At 35.1% G+C, this 24756-nt stretch overlaps 1 protein-coding gene across 1 annotated transcript in view; it reads left to right on the plus strand.

The window, feature by feature from the left end:
* The window catches only part of LOC147078360 (tyrosine-protein phosphatase non-receptor type 13-like), a 555499-nt gene extending 530791 nt beyond the window's left edge, over positions 1-24708 (plus strand). The window contains exons 3-14 of the mRNA XM_085958875.1: positions 2-575; positions 7971-8072; positions 10191-10435; positions 11667-11805; positions 12995-13090; positions 14905-15012; positions 16572-16846; positions 18800-19171; positions 19810-20006; positions 21078-21305; positions 22464-22652; positions 23484-24708. Of these exons, the coding sequence (XP_085815001.1) occupies positions 2-575; positions 7971-8072; positions 10191-10435; positions 11667-11805; positions 12995-13090; positions 14905-15012; positions 16572-16846; positions 18800-19171; positions 19810-20006; positions 21078-21305; positions 22464-22652; positions 23484-24598 (3640 nt within the window). The 3' untranslated portion in view covers positions 24599-24708. The remainder of the gene's footprint in view (position 1; positions 576-7970; positions 8073-10190; positions 10436-11666; positions 11806-12994; positions 13091-14904; positions 15013-16571; positions 16847-18799; positions 19172-19809; positions 20007-21077; positions 21306-22463; positions 22653-23483) is intronic.
* Positions 24709-24756: the final 48 nt, after the last annotated feature.

Here is a 24756-nt window from a genome sequence, read left to right on the forward strand (position 1 = left end):
GCGATGCGGACTCCGGTCGCAGTTCCTGCTCGGCGGGGTCAGGCGCTGGCGAAGGGGCTCGCCATCCGGCGCTTCGCCCCTTGATAGCACCTCCACCAAGACGCCCCCACACCAGAGAAGCCAGCACCAACACGGACGCTAACCAAACGCCAATTCTTCAAGTCAACTCGCATCCAAGAATAGCACCGCCAAACCTAAAAACAACACCTCAAGTCTCACATATATTCCCACAAAACCAGCCTAACCTCACCAGCAGCCATGGAGACTTGCATAGACCCCAACCATTAGAACTCCATGTGTCTCGTAGAGGAGGGTTAACTAATGCGTTTTCTTCAATTGATCTCGTGTCAAGTACGCAGATTGAGCAAGGGAATGCAATGACGAGGGGATACTATAATGTGAGAAGGCCCATGGCTACTAGGTTAAAGGTTCGAAGGCAGCCGGTTCAGAGAGCTGCTTCTAGGCTATACAGGTCTGGTGGAGTGACAGGGAAGACAGGTGACGTGTGTGTGGGTCCTGAGTTTATTGTTCGCGCTGGACATCCGAGCAAGACCTTGGATATCACGGGTTCCGGGGTAAGATTTCAAATGATATATTATTACATTTTATCATTTAATCACATATCTGTATAATTGATAGCATCAGGATTGGACAACATTTTAGTTGTGACATCCTGTACTTGTTAATAACTTTATATTTTTTATCCAATACTGTATATACACACGATTTAAAAATATACCCTTGTTTATTTAACTTACATAACTTATAATAGAATAAAGAATAGTGTTAATCATTATGTACCTACCTTGATTCAAATTTAAAATATTATAGCCATAATATCTTTACTAAATTGTAAACTTCTCGTAGGTATTACAAAATATTTGTAAGAATAATACTTACCGATTTAATTGTCAAAAAACCACACAAGCACGAGATTTTTTCTAATATTTTATGACGCATTTCTAAGTTATTAATTAATTTAAATTTTGTACTATTCCATTTGAGTTGTTTTTTTGCGACCCGGATTCCGCCTTTCGGCATTTTCAGGCACTATGCGCACCGTGCCCCCCACATCCTGAAGCGGGCCCCCTGGCTAGGATCTTTGGCAGCTTCCCCTACCTATCGTGAGGGATAAAGGCTGTGTGACGCTCTATAGTAGCATTTTCCAAATGGTGTACGCGGTAAAATTTATGTGTACGTATAGGTATTTAGTGTTTTTTGTATATTTTAATACATCCATTTGAATTATGGAGTTATCAAGTATCGATACACAATTAAAAAATGCATCATACACCCACATAATTAATTAAAAAAAGCTAGACTTTTTTTACTATTCGAGGAAATTTGTTATGTGTATTTATCTCACTTATCTGGTCGACTCGCCACGCCGGGCCCCTCCTGAGCCCGAGCCCTCAGGCTAGAGCCCTGTCAGCCCCCCCCCCTCCCTTGTGAGGGCCATGATGCGCACTCACCAATGGTAAATACACACTGACAACGAATACAGTTAATTCTAACTTAAATAATAAATTAATGCAATAAAGTAGGTAAAAACTTTATCACCCACCCATTAGATCAAGTATCAAAATAAAAAATATGACAAAGAATTTATGAAAACCTAGTTGAAGTGTTTGTAAAAAATCCTACTAAAAAATCCTATTGTATAGAATATTAATAAAACATTCAATATGCGTATAAATCGCTAAAACCCTATATAATAGATCATTAGATAACTAATCACCAACTAATCACAATACAATGTATAGGCGTACAAAACTTAAATTCAAGTTCCATCAAGTAGTTACCCTCGGTCGATAGTATTAATATATATAAACAATGGCCCCCACAAGGGGGGAGCTGACAGGGCTCTTGCCTGAGGACCCGTGCTCTGAGGGGGCCGGCGTGACGGGTCGACCTGATAAGTGAGATAAACACACATTACAAATTTGCCCTAACGTGAAAAAAGTCGCCTGTGGCGCTATTTTATTTGTAAAATCTTAGCATTTTAAAATGTCTAGTTATGTAATGCAATTTTTGACTACGTACTATATTCCATAATTCAAGTGAATTTATTTAACCATACAAAAAAAATCGCTAAAAATACACCGTATACCCTTAATTTTACGTGAAATCACATTTTGAAAACGATTCCGTAAAGTGACCCACTGCCTTTAACTCTATCGATGGGTAGAGGGTGCCGGCAAAGATCTTGGCCTCGGGGACCTCTTCAAGATGTGGGGTGCATGATATAAACTATATTAAATTTATCTCATTCGGTGATTATTAACTAACGTTTTTTTTCTACCTAAAAGGGAATAAAGCGAAATGATCTATTTTAAATATGGTTCAGTAGTGTGTATTTATAAAATATTATTTGTGGCAATACCTAAATATTTCGCAGTTCTCTGGATGGACGTTAATAAATCTCGAGAATCACTGATCTATTTGACAAAACAACAACGCCAAATTATCCCTACGACAGACATAAGCGAAAGATGTAAAATTGTTATTATTGTGCATAAACGAACGCTACTAAACGCGTAAATAGCGTGACGTGGATTTGTCAAAAAAGCTGCTTTTTATTGCCCCCATCCGAAGAAGAAGATACCCCAAAGGTCCATCAATCTTCGCCGGGGGACCGATACCATCTTATTTAGTTTTTGTATTTCTTGTACGCCGTTCCCCAAATACCAGATCAAAAGGAAATCAATCACCTCTCGCGTCTGATTATACCGCTTCCGCGCGCTGTCAAATTTATAAATTAACTTTACAATCTAAGCGAGCGGTAAACGACGATTGTATTAGATTTCAGAGTTATTCAATTAATGGCCAGCGACAGGTTTTGATGCCTTTTACCCAGTATACTTGATAAACCAGTGGCGAAGGGTGACTTTTTGAAAGAGGTAGGCTGTGGGAGTAACCATGCTTGTCAGATATATTTGCGGGAAATAAGAAGATAACCCAATATTACTACTGATGAATAGGTACGCTAAAACGAAGAAATTTCAAAAGCTTAATTGGTTTGTTATAATTAGTTCATAAAAATAAGCAGTTAGTTTGAATTACTTATGTATTTTCCTAAACATTTATAAACGTAACATACGCTCAAAATATATTACCTATCATCTATAAAAATATCCGTTGTATATATATTATTATTATGTTCCATAACAATTTATAATTTAACCCGTAAAACTAGACATTTTAAAATACTTCTATATTTAAAACACAGACTTGGGTAGGTACAATATCAGATATCTAAATTGTCTAATGAGTGAACTAATAAATAAATAAAGATCACGAGATAAATTATTTTATATTTTTATAAACAATCAGTACTTATTTACGTGATTGAATCCCATAGAAATTATTTTTTTTATTATCTTCTTATTAATTATTTTGAATAAATGTGCTCTCGCAACATAAGCGCTAACGAAACAGCTTGTACATTTGTATGCGGGACGCCAGACATTTTGAAATAATGACAAAAAAACTTCATATTGAAAAATCCGTCGATTCACGCGAAAATAATCCTATACAATATGTGAAGCGAAACGTGGTGTGTTCTATTTTTTTAAACTTTCGAGAGATTCCATAGATGGTGCTTATTGAAATATGTGAAAAGATCGTAAAATTATGACAATTATACGATAGATGTCTTTGGGCATATTGAATATATTATTATTTGTGATTATATAAATACGTCAACATGAAAATAAAAATTATTTTTCTTAAGAAGGTAGGCTTTAAATAATCGCCTAGTATGGAGTCTTCGCCACTGTGATAAACTGATAGACCGAGGATACAATGAGTCTAGGTGCATAGATAGCCAAGTTGTCTTAAATTACTTCTAAGTTACATAATATTATAATACTTACTATTGTGAATTATGCATGATGCTCAAATTTTTTTGAAATTCTTAAAAATAATAGACATATTCGTATATTAATTTAATTGTTCATATATATTTTGAAGCTTCCAAATAATATAATATCCTCACTTCTGATGTAAATATATATATAGGTATATCAGTGGCGAAGGGTGGAGGTAGGCTGTTAAGGTCCGGAATAAATAGTGCACACTAAACATTGCAGGGTTTTTTTTATTGTTATTCTTAGTTCAATGAAAATAAATTAGGGTTACTGACAAAGTGTGCACTATTTTTGTCGAATCTCCACAGCCTACCTCCACTATTATGATTTGGCTTGGGCAGAGTTTAATTAAATTTAAAAAACTCACCATCACCATCTGCAATTTGCATTTTTAGTTTAATGAAAACAAATAAGTTACGACTGACAAAGTATAGTGTGCACTATTTATGTCGAATCTCCAAAGCTTTACGTCCACCCTAAGCTATAGGTACCTGCTAAAACATTAAATCTAAATAGGTATGACAAGAACTACATCAAACACTCTCCTGGATATTTCAAAGTTTCGTGAAATATTTTCCGAAACGTAGGTACCTGCCGCGATAGCAATTTCGAAAAATCTTCAGTCGTCTGTCTGCCAAAATTAAACCTTTGACTTTCTTCGGCTGTTGCTTCCGTGGATCGCCTAGTCCTAGTGAAGGAGTCGTCTTTAATTAACTTTCAGAATATAAATCTGTCAAATGTAGTGTTTTAAAAACATTGATATCTATGAATAAAATCTAAAACTATTCTGTATGCACACTTTGTTCAATGCAGAGAACTGCCGATTTTTAAATAACATTTTAATCACACAAAAATATAGTTTGAAACACCAACATTCTAGAAATATGTACGTATGATTATCTTTATACCTTTATACGTAATGATTTATGAAAAATGTAACGAATCAATGAAAGGTGATTTATTTAGTGATAACGTCTTGTGGTTTTCTTTAACATTTCATTTTTCAAACGATAAATGTGCGTTTGTCGTAATAACCATTAATCAATTTTAAACCCGCCCTTAAACGCAGCGTTTAAAAGTTCATTGCGCACAATTATAAGTCAACACTTAACGATTAATCGCTTCTAGAAATCATTAAACGCACTCGCGTCTTGTTTATAGGCACAATTAAAAATTATAACCACTCGAATTTTCTTCGCGTTTTGTTTGCGATGTTTTTCGCCTCGGTCGAAATTTCTCGAATAAAGCAGAGCTGCAAATTTTTACGTTGACATGTAAAATGGCCCCCTTAGTCTATTTAACTTTTTAATTATATTAATTATTCGTTACAGACCTCTCGCTCTCTCAAAAGAGAGACACGAAAAGGGCAGAGACCTACCTATACTTTTTGAACCTGTGCTTCAACCAAACGCGTTAAAGAAAACCTTTTTCTATCAAATAAAGCTTAAATATTATATAAAAATGAAGAAGGCTAATGATCAAATTAGTATTAGCACTTTTTTCCGTGACTTATTTAAAATTTATTTAAATAAAAAAACGTAAATTTCAGTACGTACGTAAGTAGCCAAAGAAAGACGTCACATCTTGTGTATTTATTAACAATGCAATACTTACCATATATTTTATCCGACTACCAATTCAACCGAACTAATAAATTTGTGGAATTATCACTTTTGATATATATATATCACTCATGATAATGTCCTTTTAAAATGACTGACCCCGAATGCCGTATAAAGTTCGACAATGAATAATTTGAGATATATTATTTTGTGATTTAAGCCAGGACAAACGAGAAATAGACTATACTACTAAATAAATTTGTATAATATGTCGTTATGATGCCCTGTTTTTTTCTCATTCTGGGAATCAACATATAAAATATTTTAATATCATCGTCATTAACCGAGGTCAATCCACTGCTGGTTGAACACCTCCCATAACTCTTTTCACTATTCTTGGTCCCTAGTTATAGGTACGCCGACAAGTACTTCCGCTGGAATTTATGAGTACGTCGATCCACTGGGGTTTTTATAATATATTATATAAAAAATAACCATGTCCTTGCTTTTTCGTACAAGGTGGTTGTTAGTAATTTTGAACAATCACAAACACCCAGGCTTTGAGAAAAACACATAAATATCGTGTGTCCTGACCGGGAATCGAACCCAGGAACTCTCGGGTGGAAGGCAAGCGCCTTACGCACTGCACCACGAGAGCCGCCGATCCACTGGGGTTAAAGGCGTCGGCGACATGACAGCCCATTGATATTTCGTCAGTTAGGTGACCTCTATCACATCGCGTACTCTTTTCTACTTTGGTTTATCTTGTGGTCTTTCCGCGTTATGTCCAACATATTCCTATGTCACATAGCGGTACCTATTTGAAGTTTTTGGACTTCTCTTACATCAAGGGTCTATGTTGCACATGAATACGTGAGCACTGGGAACACACATCGGTTGAATACTTTACGCTTTAGACACAATGAGAGGTCGCTTTTGAAGATACTATTCAGGCGCCCAAATTCGCTTCTTGTCAGTTTCGTTCTGCAAGCAATCTCATCCATACATTGACATTTGTTGTCCGAGATATCCGTAGTTATTGATCCACTCAATCTAAGTGTCATTAATAAGCCTCTTGTGGTTCAGTAAACCAGCTTATCATTACTTTTGCCTTCGAGACATTGTAATATTGTGCTATTCGCCGTTAATGAGGATTCCTCTATGTTCAAGTAAAATTAGTCAAAGCACACTTGAGTGCGTGGTGACCTCTTGGAGATCTAGTCCTGAGACATTCCCAGGCCGTAAAAAAACTGCTAATGCTTCACACAAACTTAAGGCTTTGTGATACGCTCGATTAACACCGAGTGTTGTGTTAGGCGGATTGGTTTGGACGGGTCTATGTTTGTGATGTTACGTGTCTTATTGTATTGTAAACGTAATCGTTTTAAAATTAAGGATATAGCTATATTTAGGGTCCATACGATATTCGTGGTTATAGCAGTTTTTTTAAATAATTCTTTTGTCAACAAGAAGTTTAGTTTAAATTTGGTAAAACTTTCCATCGTAATTTTATAATTATTATATTTAATATTATTTTATCTACATCTAATATGCAACGATACTATAATATGTAGGTATATAAATTAGTTTAATTTATTATTACTAGGTATCATCTCAATGCCCAATCATTCTCTTTTATAAATTTGATATATCCACTTGATTTGACCTACCAATTATTTTAAGAAACGAGTATTCAGTCCACTATTTCAACTGTGAGCCATTTTATTTGATTAGTACGAAGATGTTTGACAGCTCGCGATTTTCTTTTTGAAACAGCATGTAAAACAGCGCGTGTTAATATTTAATTTGCTTTAAATGGCGCGTGATACCTACCAATACCACAATACCAAATTTTGATGATACTCTCTTTTGATGGATTGGCATCATAAAACGGGACATGATGTAAAGATGCAATACAAATATATAATAGACAATATAAATAATTTTAATGGGTGTAGGTATACTCCGTTGTCGCTGAGGTACTGTTGTTTCTATTTTTCAGCTTATAAAATAGAACCACGCATACATACAGTAGTAACCCAACGAGGGGGACTGCAAATTTAAATTATCGCAATGAATTTCCATGTCAGCCACGGAGGCATTTTTCCCGCTTTTTTTAAGTTTATGTCATTCGCACGACTCGCTCTGCTGATTGGATTGCAGGAAAGAAAGTACCTACGGAAATAAATATTATGCATCAAGTTTTTTTTTTAATTTTCATGTGAGTTTCATAATACGTAAGTACTATCATACAGGGATATTAATTTTCATAATGATTTAAGTAAGTTTTCGGTGATTATTGAGAAAAAAATATTGGTCTCATAAGTGGTTATTAAATTTAATTGTCGACAATGTTTTCAGCTATAAAAAAACAACCGTAAAAATCATTGATTTTTAGTGTATTTAATATTTAAGACCCTTAATTACTGTCTTTGATTCAATTTGAAACGATTTGACAGTCTATCTTTGTTGAATTTTATTTTCAGCTTCCTCTCTGATGTCCATCATCAATATTGATTGTGTCATTCGATTTTTTCAGCAGCAGGGCGACAGAAGAACAGTGGTCGTTATCCTGCTAAACGGTCAGAGAATCGATGTGGCATGCGACCCTAATACCGCGACAGCAGGCGAAGTATTCCAGGCAAGAGTTTTGTTATACTAAAAAACGGACAAACACACATACCCACCCACTTAGTATTAATTCGTTTTTTTGCCGAGCTCGATTTGTATACCTCTCGCGCCGGGCTGTGCGCCTGATATTTTCTCGCAAATCGCTCTCCGTATTTTGACCTCGCACGCTCGTTACATGCACGGCCGCAACCTCGTGTAATTAGTGCTTTAAAATAAATTATCGTCGGTTTTCTCTACGATATTTTAAGCTGAAAGAATATTCTACGCTTTCTTTTTTAGCATAATTATTATATTATTAATTAATGTCGAGTCTACAGCACACAATCTAAAACTAATATCCGCCATTACATTACATTACAAAAAAATGCGGACAAGAAATATTGTTTTTGAATTTGGAAATTATTCCAAAACCTGTTCAATTTAAAGCAAGAATATTATGATGACATTACAGAATGTTTCTTTCATTAATTGACATATCAAGGTCAAGACAATTCATCAAAATAACAATCAATAATTTGTTATGGAGAATCATTACATTGTGTAGCGATTTTCTTTGATGTAAATGATGCAATTAATTCGTCAGAAAAAATATAAGGGGTTTCATGGAATTTTAATAATATTATAGTACCTATATTTAAAGATTTGATTAAAGATACCTTATATGTTTGAGGCTTTCGCGGTTGTTTTTTATCGTAGTAGATTTTTGGGTTTCCACCGTGTGTCCTTCATTCATCTCTTGATAATGGCCTCTGCAACGAGCCCGAAACGCCGAAGAAAGAAGGACACACGGTGGAAACCCAAAAATCTACTACGATAAAGATACCTTTATTAAGATTGTAATTCACTTACGTGTTATTTTAATGCTAAACAGCTAGCTCTAATGTAATAAAAATAATTTTATATATATAATAACTCATAGTTATGTTTATTTATTTAAAAAAACGTAATTTTTATAAAAAATAAATATGTGTAGGTACCTAGGTACCTAACTATAAATTGAAATTCTTTTTATATCAAATCAAATTTCGGCATTGTCACAATAATTAGGGATGTCAAATCGAAAGAAAAAGTATCAGTATTGTATTGAAAGAAAGTATCGATACTTCAAAGTATTAATATTTATTTGACGTCTCTAGTCTCAATACTGAGGCTCAAACAAACCATTCATTCCCATGAATTGACGATTTAAAATAATAAATAAACAAGCAAGTTGGTAACTCATGGTTATGCTAAAAAAACTTACGTACCTATGATATGTCTACCTGTGTGGTTCCTAAAATGCAATTATGTATAACTTAAATAAATAATTCTCCAAGGGGCATATTAGACATAATATGGTAGGACACCGCCATATTTAGATTAATAAAGCCTGATCATAACTTTTTGCACAAGTAATGAGTGGTCCACTTTTCAGCTGTCAAAATCAGATCCCAGATTGCTTGACATATTGATTCGGCCTTTCTCGTTTCAAATTTAATTATAAAAAATTCTCAAATCAAATATATTAACTATCAGTGTTATTAATAAATAATATACATTCCTGTTATTCATCAGCTGTCAAAGTCAGACTAGTCCTTCACACAAAAACCGGTGGTAATATCGATTAATCTAATATGTAGCATTGATAAAGAAAATATGTAGCATTGATCTATTCATTACATTTGTAGAAGGTGTGTTAATGCTAGTGTATTATTAATTATCATCTAACTTAGCTATTCAAATCAAACCATTCCCTGTGTGAACACGACAGGCGCGTCAGTATGCACAAGTCAGTATAGCACTCTATAGAAAAATGATAGGCAATGACAGTTCATACATAGAGAACAGCGGGAGGGGCGGAAAAGTAGGACCAGTCGTTGTGAATGTATCGGCTTTCTACTTGAGTCGGCAATGAGTGGGATCATGATTTTTCGTACCAATTGTGGACACATGAATGTCAAATCATCAATCAATGGGGAAAACATATTTCCGAATTTATTGTGATTCAAAACTATTTAGTCAATCTCCAAAATTGTGAGGATTATGCGCTATAATATCAAAAATAAAGAAACTTCTTATACATAAATTATTTACAAGAGATAATGATAATTTAGTACTTATTTCAAAAATATCACCGTTTACGTTTCAGGCGATTATACAATCGGAGCGGTTCGAGCATAATTTTATGCTGGGAATATCGGCTTTGGTTGGTGGGGATTTTATTTTCCTGCCTGATGAATATAGGATCAAGAAAGTTGCTCCAGAGAATTGGCTGGGAAGCAATTCTGTGAAGAAGAAAAATCCCAAGAAATTGCCGACAGAAGATGACGCAAATCTTTCGCTCTTTTTGAGGATTAAGTTCTTTATGCCGGCGAATTTGTCAAAAGCTGTAAGGTAAACATTTCAATACAGAATTGAATCTCAAATAATGTTTTCCATTCAGCCCCATGTGCAACATCACAGTTTAATATTCATTTGTCGACACAGTTCTTCAATTTTTTTATTTATCATGGAAAATGGCTTATCTTTCAATATTGTAGACTGCCCATCTAAACTATTAATGAACCTGGAATTTGTCGATAAGCACCTAAGTAATTGTGTGGGGTTGACAATAATATAATAGAAGAAATTGGGCGGCTCTCGTGGTGCAGTGCGTAAGGCGTTGCCTCCCACCCGAGAGTTCTGGGTTTGATTCCCGGTCAGGACACTATATTTATGTGTTTTTCTTAAAGCCTGGGTGTTTGTGATCGTTCAAAATTACTAACAACCACCTTGTACGAAAGAGCAAGGACATGGTTATTAATAATTCTTAAAAAAAAAGAAGAAGAAATTTATGATTGGATTGTAAACCAAGAATTCATAAGAAAAAACAATACAGAATTGACTTAACATAATTAACATTTTCCAACCATCATGCCAAACAAACTTCCCTCCATAAAAACCATCACTCAATTTACCATAAACCACATAAACCATACTATTCAAACATCAAATTGTCAAAAAGCGATGAAGTTCTATTATTAAACATTCATCAAACGCATGAAAAAGAGATTGAATCATACATACAAAGGAGTCTGTACCTATATTATATGCATTTTAATTTAATTCTTAGTCGATATGAACTTTAGTTTAATCTTTTTTTTTATCTTTATTTTTAAATTTTATTTATCAGTAAATAAATCTGATATAAATATCTTATGTTTCAAAATCTTCTAAGTCTCGAAAAAATCTGTGGTGTTAGGGAAAAGGTAACTTTCAAAATGCTCTTGTGTGGTTCATTGGCATTTCTTTTATGCAAGTTAATAAATCCTTGATATTATGTAGGTATTTAATATTGTTTCAAATAATAAAATGAATTTTAAGCTTTTAAATTGACTTAGGATAAATTTCCCTGACATGTTTTCATTTTTATTTATTAACTTGACAAAATTGTATACAAAAAAAGCAGTATTCTGTAGGATAAAAATCTAATTTTTGTCAAAAGTGACATAAAACCTTTTGCCCCGGAAACACAGAAATAGTAGAAGAAACACAAAAAAGTGAATTAGGTTTGAATCTACACGGGCATCTACATCCATATTATTATGTTTTTCTTTGATATCAACACTTGAATTTGAATTTCCAGGGGTGGAGCATGGCGGGGCTGGGTTTACTTGCAGCTGAGGCGTTCGGTGGTAGAGGGGCAGATAACATTGCAGCTACCACAGCTCGTAGAACTTGCCGGATTCGCATTGCAAGCTGAATTCGGAAACTACAGTCACAGGGTATATTTATATCACTTTCTCAACTACTTCACATAGAACATAGAGCAGGTATAAGGTCATGCCATGTCAACACGTAGCTCTTATTAGCATCACTGTAAGATGAGGTCAAGTCACGTCAGCGGTGAAGACAGAATCCATAATTTACCATAATATGCCAGCATCAAACATTATTAAATAATTTTGAAAGGCTTCAGAAACATACACAACAGAAAATTCTTTGGCTGAGTGGGATTCAATTAGACATCTTCCTTATGCTACAGTTTATGGGGCAAGTGCTGTTAACCTAGTAAGCTACTGACAGTTTGATGATCCTGTGTCCTTCATCTGGATAATTCTTTATGACCTCACTATCTGAGGTGTTTTAAATTGTGTGAAGAAATAGCTACCTTCATTTTAATCATATCAAGGTAATGATATTACTAACTTGAAACACAAACAGTGTAAGAGTTACTCCAATTTAACATATTTTACATTTCATTTACATGTGTTTTGAAAAACTAGTGTTGCCAAAATTCACAAAAATATACCAGAATGGTTAAGAAAAAAAAGCTAGGTGACAGAAAAATATACCAAATTTTCTCTTTCTGAACATTTCCATGAGAAAAATTATCGTCATTATTTTTATGACAACTAAGATTGAAGAAGCATATTGTTTCACATCTAGTAAATAAGTCTAAAATAATGACACGACTAAACATTAAATAAAGTGACTAAATTTAGTCATAACAAAAATATTCTATGTAATATTTATTGTATTAGTTATAAGGTACTTACAAAACGTCAGCGTGTTGATTTTCTAGTTAATATTATGTTATATTCTAGCCTTTTTTTGAGAAGTTTTAAGGTGTTTGCAATGTCAAAAAACATCAGATTTATCGCTATTATACACCAGATGTGAATTTTACAAGCTAGATGCATATTCACAAATTCAAGACAAACCCTAAGTTGGGAGCGCCCTACAGAAGAGACAAATATCATCGCGAATTTTAATGACAGCGTCTTAGAAGATGGAAATATTTTGTAGCATATATAATATAGAATGGTTCTGTATTATGGAAACATTTTTCAATATAAAAACTTTTAAATGCTTGTCAATATAATAATATGTATGTTGATCTAATTATAACACTATGGTATATGTAGTGTTCATATTGATATCTCATATTATTATTATTATCTATTCCTACAGGAACACTGTTCCGGTGATTATTATTTGATGGAGCATTATCTTCCCGAAGGATCGTATTCTGAAGATGATGCTGAAGTACGTGTCCAGGTGAAACAGGTAAATCAAACTACGCTCATGACCTTAATAATTGTATGAATTCATTGTATCTTTTTAAATATTATACAATCTCTTTAAGAGTGGTCGTAACTGAAATATATTTCAGTACAATACGAATTTTTTGCACTATGAGCGTGTTGGTCGGTTGGGTTAAAAATCTCTCCTTAAGCGTCAATTACATTGAGCTACTTTACGAATTGCTTGTTGGCGAATTTAAAAGCGGGCGATTCAGCTACTGCGATTGTGATGATGACACACAAAACTTTCCATTTGCTGAGAAGCCACAAGCCAGCGACTATTTTGACAGAACGTAGTTCGTTTTTTTACCGAGAGGTTGCTACTACGCTCTACTGCGCAGACGCAGTAGGCCCACACGCCGGCGTGTAGCGTGTAAAGTTGACCGGCTTTCAACTTTTCTCGGTAGATTGTTTACAATCTGCTTGTTAGTTTGTTCGATGATGACACTGGGCGACTTTACAGGCAGATCGTAAATTCGCCAACAAGCAGCTCGTAAAGTAGCTCAATGTAATTGACGCATTAGTCTTGTATAGGCATCTTTATGCTTCCTTCTTCTGTTGTTCTATCCTCTATCGGAGGTTGGCCACTATTTGCTCTATCATCTGCTTCACGGAACAGTTCGGTGGTGTTGCACTCATTCCAATCACAAAAGTTCTTTAGCCACAAAATAAATCGTTGTCCTCTGCTACATTTACCATTAATATCTCTTTGGATAACAAGTTATAAAATACTGTAATTTTGTTCTCTGATAATGTAAGCAACGTCCTGTAGTTTTCTAGTTTTGATATTACGCAGAACTTCTCAGTCCCATTCCATTTGTTTGAAAGCCCCCGACACATGGTCAGTCCAAGGAATTTTGATTTTCATCTCATGTCGAAAGCCTTAACTCTCCGTGACATTTCCTGGTTTCGTGTTCATTGCTCCGCTTACTGCAAATTATCCTTCCATTTCACGTATATCTCTATACTTCGGCTCTTGCTTCACTACATATCGCTCATAACGGATAGACTAAAATATAAAAGTTGTAATGTGTTGAATACAAGGAAATCATTACTTCCGACTAAATTCAATAACATAAACTATTCAAAAAACCAATCATAGCAATATGTCTAAAAATATCAACTTATTAGGAATCTACATGTAATTGAAAATTAATATAAGTGCTTTCATAAATGACGCTTCTCATTGACATCTTACTAAGTTAACATTGATCAATAAGGTACAATGAATGTGTTCAAGAATGATCTCTACCTACACATTGCAAAATTTTCAATATAGCAAATTCACATTCGTACCTTTGGATTATTGTTGGCATATTCTGCAAGCACAAGTCCACATAAATATTGGCATATACAATATATTACGTTACATTGTAATACATACTATGTTGTAGGTGGTCTATCTAGATTCCAATGACGATACTTATTGAAAAATCACAATCGTGTTTTCAATTCTGCAAAATGTATCCACTGCAATATTGAGATTTAGTCTATTATAGCGCCTGTACACATCTATGGATGTACTGCCAGCAATAGTGTGTAAATAAAACTATCATGACAATAACTGCATACACACCAAAGTGCTGAATGAATCTTAAATTCATTCTTCAAGCATAAATGAGACTCGTTGTCATTGTGTGGTGCTATTTGACAGGTTGTGAAGTGTATACTTTACTGCCAATAGTAAATCCATGCGTGACTATTATGCTCTGTCCAAGTATATTTCAATAATAAAAAATCAATGTTACCCAAGGGTAGGTATATATTATATAATATTATATTTACTTAATTTTTCAGGCCCATGAATCTCACAAGAATATGACATCTGAAGAGGCAAAGGAAAAGTTCATCTCGATAGTTCAGACATTTAAAGACTATGGATCACATTTTTACACTGCTATTTGGGTAAGGAATTTATTGTTCTTAAACACGGGTTTATATTTTGTTTGTCATGTTTTTACTATTTCCTGTCTTTGTTTTTCATATGTATCTCACTGAACCTATTCTACAAGTTTAATTATTAACAATTAAAAGCTTTGCCTTGACAAATATGCATGCATGATAATATAGAACCAAATATTAATGCTTATATCTTCTGGTTTATTATTTAAAATATCAAATGTTCTGTTTATATGACAGTCTTCAGTGAAATGATCGATAAAATAAGATGTTGAAAGGCTATCAGGCTTGCCTGGTGGAATACAAAATATTCCAGCATTTTCCGAGAGAATTTTGTTTTATAGCAAAGAATAGTGACTAAATATTATTAATTTTCGTTTATTTAAAATTTTCTTTATTCACCATGTCACATGAAATGAATTTCATGATGTTTTATACCAACTATATCGCAGTAATATTGAATTATCTATAAAACTACATTGTTTTTGATTCATTATTATTATAGAAATTATTGAACATTATATAATTTAGAAAAACACTTTCTGAGAGAGTATACTATAACCAATAGAAAAAATCTTTTTTTGAAAAAAGTAAGCCACCCGGCCGGGAATCGAACCCTGCATCTCCACAGGTAAACGCCCCAAATCGGCGCATTTTATCCATTATGCTACGGTATGACATACTAACTATTGGTCACTGTAATACCTACTCATTAGTGTTCTTCGAAATCACGCTACTTTGGCAATCGGTTTTTGTTTATTAAATCAAAGTAGGTAACAATTTTACTATTACTTAGATTACTAACCGACGTCGTGGAATTTTTTTTGTCAATTTGTCGCTTTGTTGTTTGTAAATTTGTCGCTATTAGTATGTCATACCGTAGCATAATGGATAAAATGCGCCGATTTGGGGCGTTTACCCGTGGAGATGCAGGGTTCGATTCCCGGCCGGGTGGCTTACTTTTTTCAAAAAAAGATTTTTTCTATTGGTTATAGTATCTATACTCTCTCAGAAAGTGTTTTTCTAAATTATATAATGTTCAATAATCAGAATGATATATTCTTAAATCTTGTGAATTATTCGTTTGAATAAAAAAAAAATAGTTAATTAAATAGAAATTATGTCAGATATCTCAGTCGAATTACACCCGGATTACCTCTACATGTTGGAATTTTTTCATGTGTTTGATTGCTGATAAATGGTAGAATTACAGTAACACAAATAAAGTATGATAACAACTATTAAAAAACTATGATTAATTTGAATTCAGTACAAGAAAAAACAGTAGATATTTAATACATGATTTTAAATTACTTTCAATATTCTGACTTTCATATTATATTCTTACTGAAGAATTCACTTTATTTTAATTATAGATATTCCATACAACCAATAAATTAATCTGGAAGATCTATGTATCTCTGTTTACAAGCCTTATGAAAGCAATACACCCTTTTTCTAAGATTTTTGGTTATTGTTATCTACATCTTCGATACTGTCGATAGAATAAAAGCGCTATACATATTATAGAGGCATGGATTCATAATTTTATATTAAATTTGCAGGCAACCCGAGATGGATACGCCAGAGACGTGTGGCTGTCAATATCCCCGCGTGGGATGATTTTGTATTCTCGCAACACTTGCATATCCGCCCTACCTCGAGATACGTATGCTGGCAACACCAACAGCAGGGTGCTCCTTCAAAGCTTGGCATGGCAACACATTCATACACTCTGCTACAATAAACGCACACTGTATGTTGTCCCGAACGACAAAGCTGGAACCGGAAATACCAGCAAGGGCGGATTGAAATTGAAGCTTAAAATGGAGTCGAACAAGTGAGTATTTTTGATTTCATGATATTACATTCATTGTTAAACATTACTTGATAATAGACATATTGTGTTGTTCGTAAATGACTTGAAAGTCATGAGTGAGCAGCTGCCCAATGGCAGTCAGTTACCATTTCAAAACAGGTTATAGCAAAAGGACCATTTACACGTAAAAGTGCTGACTGTCTCTCTAATTTCATTCTTCAATCGTAAGCGAGATGCGATGTTGTTCTCGTATAGTGCTATTGATTCAGACAGGTTCGGACAAGTTTATAAATAATCGGTAATCGTCAAAATATTCTGTGCGGTGTAGTCCGTATTTCTTCCGATAGGTTCGCCAATATCGTTCTACTGCGCATGCGAACCCACCATGCAAGTACCAATTATTGCGTGAAAATTCAGAAGCTTCTGAACTTTTTTTAACCATGCATGCAATCCTGCAACTTGCACGATAATACGTGTTTACATGTGCATTTTCTTATAGCCACCATAATACGTACTAGCAGTAAATCCATACACGTGTAAATGGGGTATGAAGCAGCAACATCCAAACGTCCACTCTGTGATATCACGAACTACCTTAAAATGAAAGAGAGTCAGTCGAACAGGACCTACCTACCCGTGTAGGTGGACAAGAATAGTGAAGAGGTATCACTTAAGGGTGGGTTTTAGTCAACCATTCACTGAGTAACTGAAAGAAGTGGCTACTCAGATATAGGACAGTTTTTTCTGATTTAATCATTCAAATATAGGATAATAAGATGTGAAATGTTTTAAATCTTGTTCAGCGCAAATCAAAAATTACAGTGTCTTCCGAAGTATTTTCACTTCTCCTATCATTGATAACCTGCCATCATATGAGTGAATGAATAAAATGAACTATCTCTACATCTCATTATGTACCACTACCCGGCTACGGTTTTATCAATCACTTTAATGGTATTCACTGTCGATGCGAGCTTACAGAGCCGGTTGTCGTACGAGGCTGCCGTGATGATGTTATATTTATCGGTTGTTTTTAAGGAGACTAGGTGATTAGCCCAATGCTCCCAAGCCCTGAGCCATGAGGGCCCTGAAGGTCGGTTCAACCGGGTTTTTCTGTCAGGGATTTCCTTCCCTTAGCCAAGATGCCAGTTTTATGGCGCCGGTCACTCGCCCTTCGCCCCCTGCTATTAACTACAGCCGACACTGCATTGACCGGAGGTCATGTGCTATGGACACATCTTCTGGTGTCAATGTGCCCACTTGAGGCTGACCAGCCGTTGACCACTAAAACTGATGACAACTCGTCTCACATTGATTTTCAAACCAATGTTTTGTGCAATAGCACCTGTCCTGATCCAGATTTCTCTGTGATTAGCGACGGACAAAACATCGAGAACGTCGACAGCTTCAAATACCTGGGGGTACACATCACGGGAGATGGCATTTTCCAGAGAAAGCTCGCTATCCGAATGGAAATGGCTGGAGCACCATTCAACTCGATGCGGACTGTGTGACGGTGTCTGGGACTCACGATTGTACTCGGTCAAAACCAAATGCCGCTTAGTCGACGTTTACATTCTGACGGTGCTGCTTTGCGGTAGCAAATCATGGCACCTCACGAAAGCTCCGAACAACCGTATACTGAGCTTTGAAAACAGATTTTCGTGACGGATACTGGGTGTGCGGTGGTATGACCTTAGGAGTAACGAGGAGATAAGAGAACTCACCAAGCAGCCTATCGTCATGCTGAGAGTGAAGAGATGACGTTAGACCTGGCTCGGCCAAGTGCTGCGGATTCCAGAAGAGAATTTCAACCTAGCTTGCATGTTCTGCAGATCAACCGGATTCCGGCATCCTGGAAGGCTTCTAAATACTATCTATAGTGTGTATACTTTGTATACCTATCTCTGTATTTTTTGATATCCCTATAAGTATTTGTCTCGTTCTGCATATTTACTTTCATTATAATTACAGGAGCTATTTTACATTCTGGTTGGCATCACTCCATCACCGATTCTACATGCGACTTCATGCTGATATAAATTCCCTTTTGAACATCTCGGATGAGTTCAGTATTCCACTTCAAAAATCACACCACAACGAGATGGGCGAAAACACAAAACCAATTCACTCCAAAGAAGCTGTTGCAAATCCGTCAGGATTGCAGGCTCCAGAGGCATGGTTAGAGGAGTGCAGTAATTACCAGGACAGTTATAACTTGGCTGTGCGCGGTCAGTTCAATGTGGCACGGAGGAAGTCTAAGGACAATGTGATGCATGAAGGAAGACTGGAGGAGTTTCAAAATAAAGAAAATGAAAAACCATACAAGAACGGTTACCAATCCGGGTATGTGTATTGATTAAATGAGAAATTAATCCTTATTAACCTCCCCTTTACAATGCTAATATATTCCGTCCGTTCCGGTCATGTCACCTAGTTATCTAACATCATCTAATCAAATTTACAGTGAAAATAGTTAGGTACTGTAACAAAGTATACGTAATATTAAACAATCACCTTTGAATAAGTCACTGTGTAATCTAACTATATGAGGTATTTTGATTTAGACTTTGTGAGTAAATAAATCGGACTCACAATAAAAAAATTATATTCTACTGTATTACACTAAATACAACATTGTTATTCTATTGCATATAATAACAACGGGCTTTATGGAAAAACACATGGACTTATCTTTCATTTGAATGCACGTTTAACTTGTTTCTCAAAATATGTATGCTTTAATATCTACATAATAATTTGTGAACATGAGTAAATAAAGATGAACAAACTTTTGTGTGCTTCATCAATACACCACCATCTGGCGGCAATCCTAGTTAACTATAAAGTAAAATGTTGTCTTATTTTTTACTTTAATAAAATTTAATATTTAATACAGATATATAAAAAAAAATGTGCTAACTTACTAAGTGTCTTAATAATGCATAGACTGAATTAATATGGCATTTAATTTATTATTGCAGAGAGAAAGAAACATGTTGGTGTCCCGATCCCATGGATGCCGCAAATGCAAGCAGTTCCGAGGTGCTGTCGTCGCCGGAGAGTTGCAGCTTACCCAGAAGACTTGGAGTGAAGATGGGAACCAGAGCATATCATGGTTCCAACACTTCTACATCATTCCATCACAAGCAATTTCATTCATTAGATGCGACACAGCTCGGTTTGTTTATTTTTTTGAAAAATTATTTTGTTAAGCATAATATGTCAGATCACGGTTTCTCAGAGTGGCGTTCCACCTCCCTGTGGGCGCTGAAGGAATCTTGGGGTGTGTTGCTGACCCCAGGGGCAGTGAGAGGACATTGAAAGCATGTGGACGTAGAAATAAGACGCTAAAAAAATGGTTGTGTTTATTAACATTTTTGAAGCCGTTTGCATTCATCGACAAATAACAGGACACTTCAATACATTATCTCTTAAGAATGGCTTCTGCAATAAGCCCGATACGTTGATGAAAGAAGGAGGCAGGAGACCTGTTTTTTTGCTATCCATGCACTTGCCTCGGATCACCGCAGTTGTCTCTAAAAATTCTTACTATAAATTCGAAGCATGATAACTTAACTCCCAAAAAAATGATTCAGTGATTAACAAAGATTTTTCCTCGTTCTGTCTCGCATTGCTTGTTTGATTTATTTATCTGGCCCTTACAAAAACAATAGATCGAGAATCCGCAATTATTCATACTGTGCTACGCTACAATGAACTGAAGACACAAGTGGATTAAGGAGTTATGTTACAAAATCAAAGTTTTGAGTAAATTGAGGTCAAAGTTTTTTTTATATGTTTTTTCAGTAGAGGATAATTTAACTAGTGATGTATTCAAGTGGTAACTAAGGATCACACAATTTTACTAACGTCAGAAATAGTTTGTTAAAATCTTCAAATGTGTAATTTATTTATAAAAACGTGTACATGACACCTACATCCACTAGAGAAAATAACAAAATAAAACTAAAACTAAAAAAAATAAAGTAACATAGTCCCTTCATCCCTTGCCGTAATGCCAGATCAATGATTATTTTAAGATGTCTGATACATCCATATGAAAGATGGGTACATAACACCTTCATCCACGCAATAAAAAGACTTTGTCATAAAATGTAACATAACACCTTCATCCACTTGTGTCTTCAATTATTAATAAAGGTTATGCTTTTAACTGTATCATAGGTATATTTGACATAGTATTTCTCAAGTTTATAATATAATCCAAACCAAATTTTGAATGTTTCAGGGTTGTCACCAACATTTTCCGATCAAATGAATCGCCTAAACTTCTCTCCAGAGCGTCTCGTTCAGTCTGATATAGAGCTGGCATCTACGCTTAGCGATTCTGATGATCCGTCAACCAGTAGAAAGTTACGCACGTGCAAAGTTGACAGGATGAATATTATTCCGCAGAGAAATTACAATACAGAAGCGAGCAGAAGTTCAGCCAATGTTAACAGCGCGTACGTAATAGGTAAGGAGGGTGTTAAAAGTAAAATAACTATTTAGTCATAAATTAAGTTAATCTAACTTAAACTAACAGAATACAATAATTAAAATCCTAAACGACATGTTGTTGAATAGATAAATTATCTTATTGTTACCAGACGAAGCTTAAAATAAATTAAATTGTTACTTCACAATACATTTACATGTTTTGTTTCTTATATTTGTGTTGGCATAGGATTACAGATCTTTATGCGAGTAGCTATATATATGTTACGCCGAATGTGCGAAATCAACTATTACATGAAATGGGCAAAATTTTGGCTAATTCATGTAATAGTCAAGCCTGTTGCCTTATTCATGAATTAGGTAAATTTTCTGCCGAGTATGTGAATTCGCCAGGGTATGGAATTCTTAAACTGTCAACATGACAGTAGAAAAAGTAAATTTAATACAGATAGTTTTATTAGTTATAACTGGACATAATATAATATTATTATTATTAGGTTAGGTTAGGTTAGGTTTTGTAATTCTGAATTATTCAACTGAATGTCAATTTTGAGGTTAGCTAATAAGTGTCAACAAATATCACAAACATACAATCGACCATTGCACGATTGATACCCAAGCACGAATCAAATTGCGAAAATACCTTTTAATAAAATTCTTCTGTTATCATATTATAGTTCTAGATTTTTTTTGCGCAAGGTAAATGGATATGAACGTCATTGTAGTTATTGATTGGTATATTTTTATATTATAATCAATGACATTTGACACATTTGATTAGTTTGATTAGTTGCAAAAAACAACACCGGAGCGGACCATCTATTTTGACCATAGATAATATACGTACATATTGACCAATGCATGAGCATATTTTGACACATTTAGTTTAGTTGCAAAAAACACCACTGTAGCGCTACTATCTAATTTGTCCAATGCATGAACTAGGCAGAAAAATTACTGCCGAATTCACGCGGTCGCCAGATATTTTGTCTAATTCATGAATAAGGCTAGCATTTTTCATGATTTAGGCAAAATTTTGCCCATTTCATGTAATAGTCAATTTCGCACATTCGGCGTAACATATATAAATTGTTTTGTCATTTGGGGCTATTTCTTCCCAATGAGTATTGTCTCTGTACGATAATGGTACCTACATGTTCTTCTTTATTCCCAACAGAATCGCCGCAAGCAAACAATAACACATTTGCTTATCAGCCTCATAATGATGAAACTATGCTCAATTGCTCACTTCAAGATAGGTTGAACTCAATGGGTTGTGTGCAATCGGAAAGATGCTTTCGAACTGTCACTCTTGTCAGAGATGGAAACGGAGCTTTAGGAATGCAGGTGGCTGAAGGTTCTGATGGTCAGTATGAATATTTAACAACTTTGTATGTACATTTATTGTACCTATTCATTAATATTCATTTTACAATTCATTTAAACGTGTGGTAAGATAAATGTACCTACTAGGCATAAAAACCAATTCACCACGCATTTCGGTTTACGCTTACTCCGGACTTATAAAGTTCATTCACTCTCATTTTATTTTTAAATTGTTTCTGAATTCAGTTCCAACCTCCCTGTCGAATTAAGAAGACGCGTTCTTAATAAAATGTGTTTCCGCACATGCACTGTGTAATCAAACCTATATAAATTATACTTCTCTTGTAAATTCTATTCTGCCTCAATATACTCTCCCCCGCCACAATCATATCACCCTTCTCTCCTGCAATTCCTCCCCATATTCATCTGAAGCCAAAGGGTGATTTGTTACTACCTATTCAGTGACCAATTTTATTACTGTATTCTGGCATTCGGACGAAATTTACATCCGACCATGTCCGATCCTAATAGGATCATATGGGCCTCCACAGAGTAGAGGTTTGTATTAACAGATTTTGTTTTTTACGAGAAATGGATGTCAGCCACTTGCTCAACCTATTAGGTCCATACTCTGACTCACACACAAATTGAAAAACAATATGTGTACTTGCCAGACCCAGGATTCGAACCTGAGACCCACGGCGTGATAGTCCAACGCTCAAGCCGCGCGACCACCGTGGGTGGCCCAATAATTAGTTCATTATGACCTTTAGTTATACTCGTAACTCTTATGAAAGACCAAATACTTTGACTAAATTTCTTGTAACCAATTTTTGATTTTTCACAATTAAGTGTTTTATTTCTGTTTCAGGAAACGTTTATGTGAAGTCAATCACTCCAGGGGGTCCCGCATCTCGGTTGAAGCAAATTTTTCCCGGAGATCAGATCATTTCTTTAAACGGTCAAACATTGTTGAATCTCAGTTATAACACTGCATTATCGATGCTTCAAAATGCCCCAAAGCAAGTTGAAATCATTTTACTTCAATCCGTTTCTGCGGATGAAGGAATGAGAAGATTGGGCAACACTTCTTACAGCATGTACAGAGATGTTTATAAAAAACAATCCTTTTCTTCAGATATTAATGATAGTAACATAGTCGCCAAATTACTAAACGGTAGTACATTTTCGAAACTGTCTCTTTATAATAGTAATAACAAGTCGGCACAAGATGCAGGACAAATCGATCAAGTCGATAATTCTCATGTTAGGAGCCGTTCAGATAACCGGTCGGCGAAATCCACTAGTCAGTTATTTGATAATGATCTTTTGAATGTAGAGGCTTTGAAGACAATAAATGTTTTGCTGGCACTTACAAAACGCAACATAGAAAGGAAAACTAGCCTTAAAAATATTCACGAAACCGGTGATCAGGAAGCTACGAATAGCAACACCATAGATAAACATATGGATTATAATGATATGTACCAATATTCTTCATCAACTGAGAGCACTCCTTCAAAGAGGCATGTCAAAAGTAAACATCACTCGTTCAGCATGAGTCAAGAAAGCAAGAATCTCAAACGAAGACCTTTGAGCGTGCACATTCCATCCGATGTAGATTTATTCGAAGCGTTGGACTCCAACGACAGCTTGGATAATAGTTTTAGTTTCCGCACAAGGTCCTGTGATAATATTACAGTATTGAAAGCAAATAATAGTGGTCTTAGTAACGCTAATTCGACGGGTCAGCTTAAATTAACACCAATCAAAAGTGTGCTTACCGCTTCCAATGAAAGGGTAGAGAACGGGCCTCAGAAGAATTACGTTTTCGGCAGAAAGTGGATGGGTCGGCTGAAGTATCCGGTGACACCTTCGAAAGTCGGTTCAGGCAATTCCACCAAAAGAACTGAGGAAGTTCCGGATACTCCGCCTCATTTTGTGTACGGGAAAACCCTCTCGGATGATGAACAAATTTTCATATGATTTTTTTAAACATTTAACAATACAATTTACTCGGGATCTTGTTTCTCGCAGTATTTCTATTATTATAATTATTATGGATGTATATTTGGACATTTGATAACTTTTTGTACATCAAATTGCTTGGAATGTGATAATTATATTAAATTAAGTAGATTAGT

The sequence above is a fragment of the Rhyacophila brunnea genome, unplaced genomic scaffold (assembly GCF_057557595.1).
Source record: "Rhyacophila brunnea isolate RB1 unplaced genomic scaffold, BYU_Rbru_1.0 scaffold_11, whole genome shotgun sequence".
In the NCBI taxonomy this organism is placed as follows: domain Eukaryota; kingdom Metazoa; phylum Arthropoda; class Insecta; order Trichoptera; family Rhyacophilidae; genus Rhyacophila; species Rhyacophila brunnea.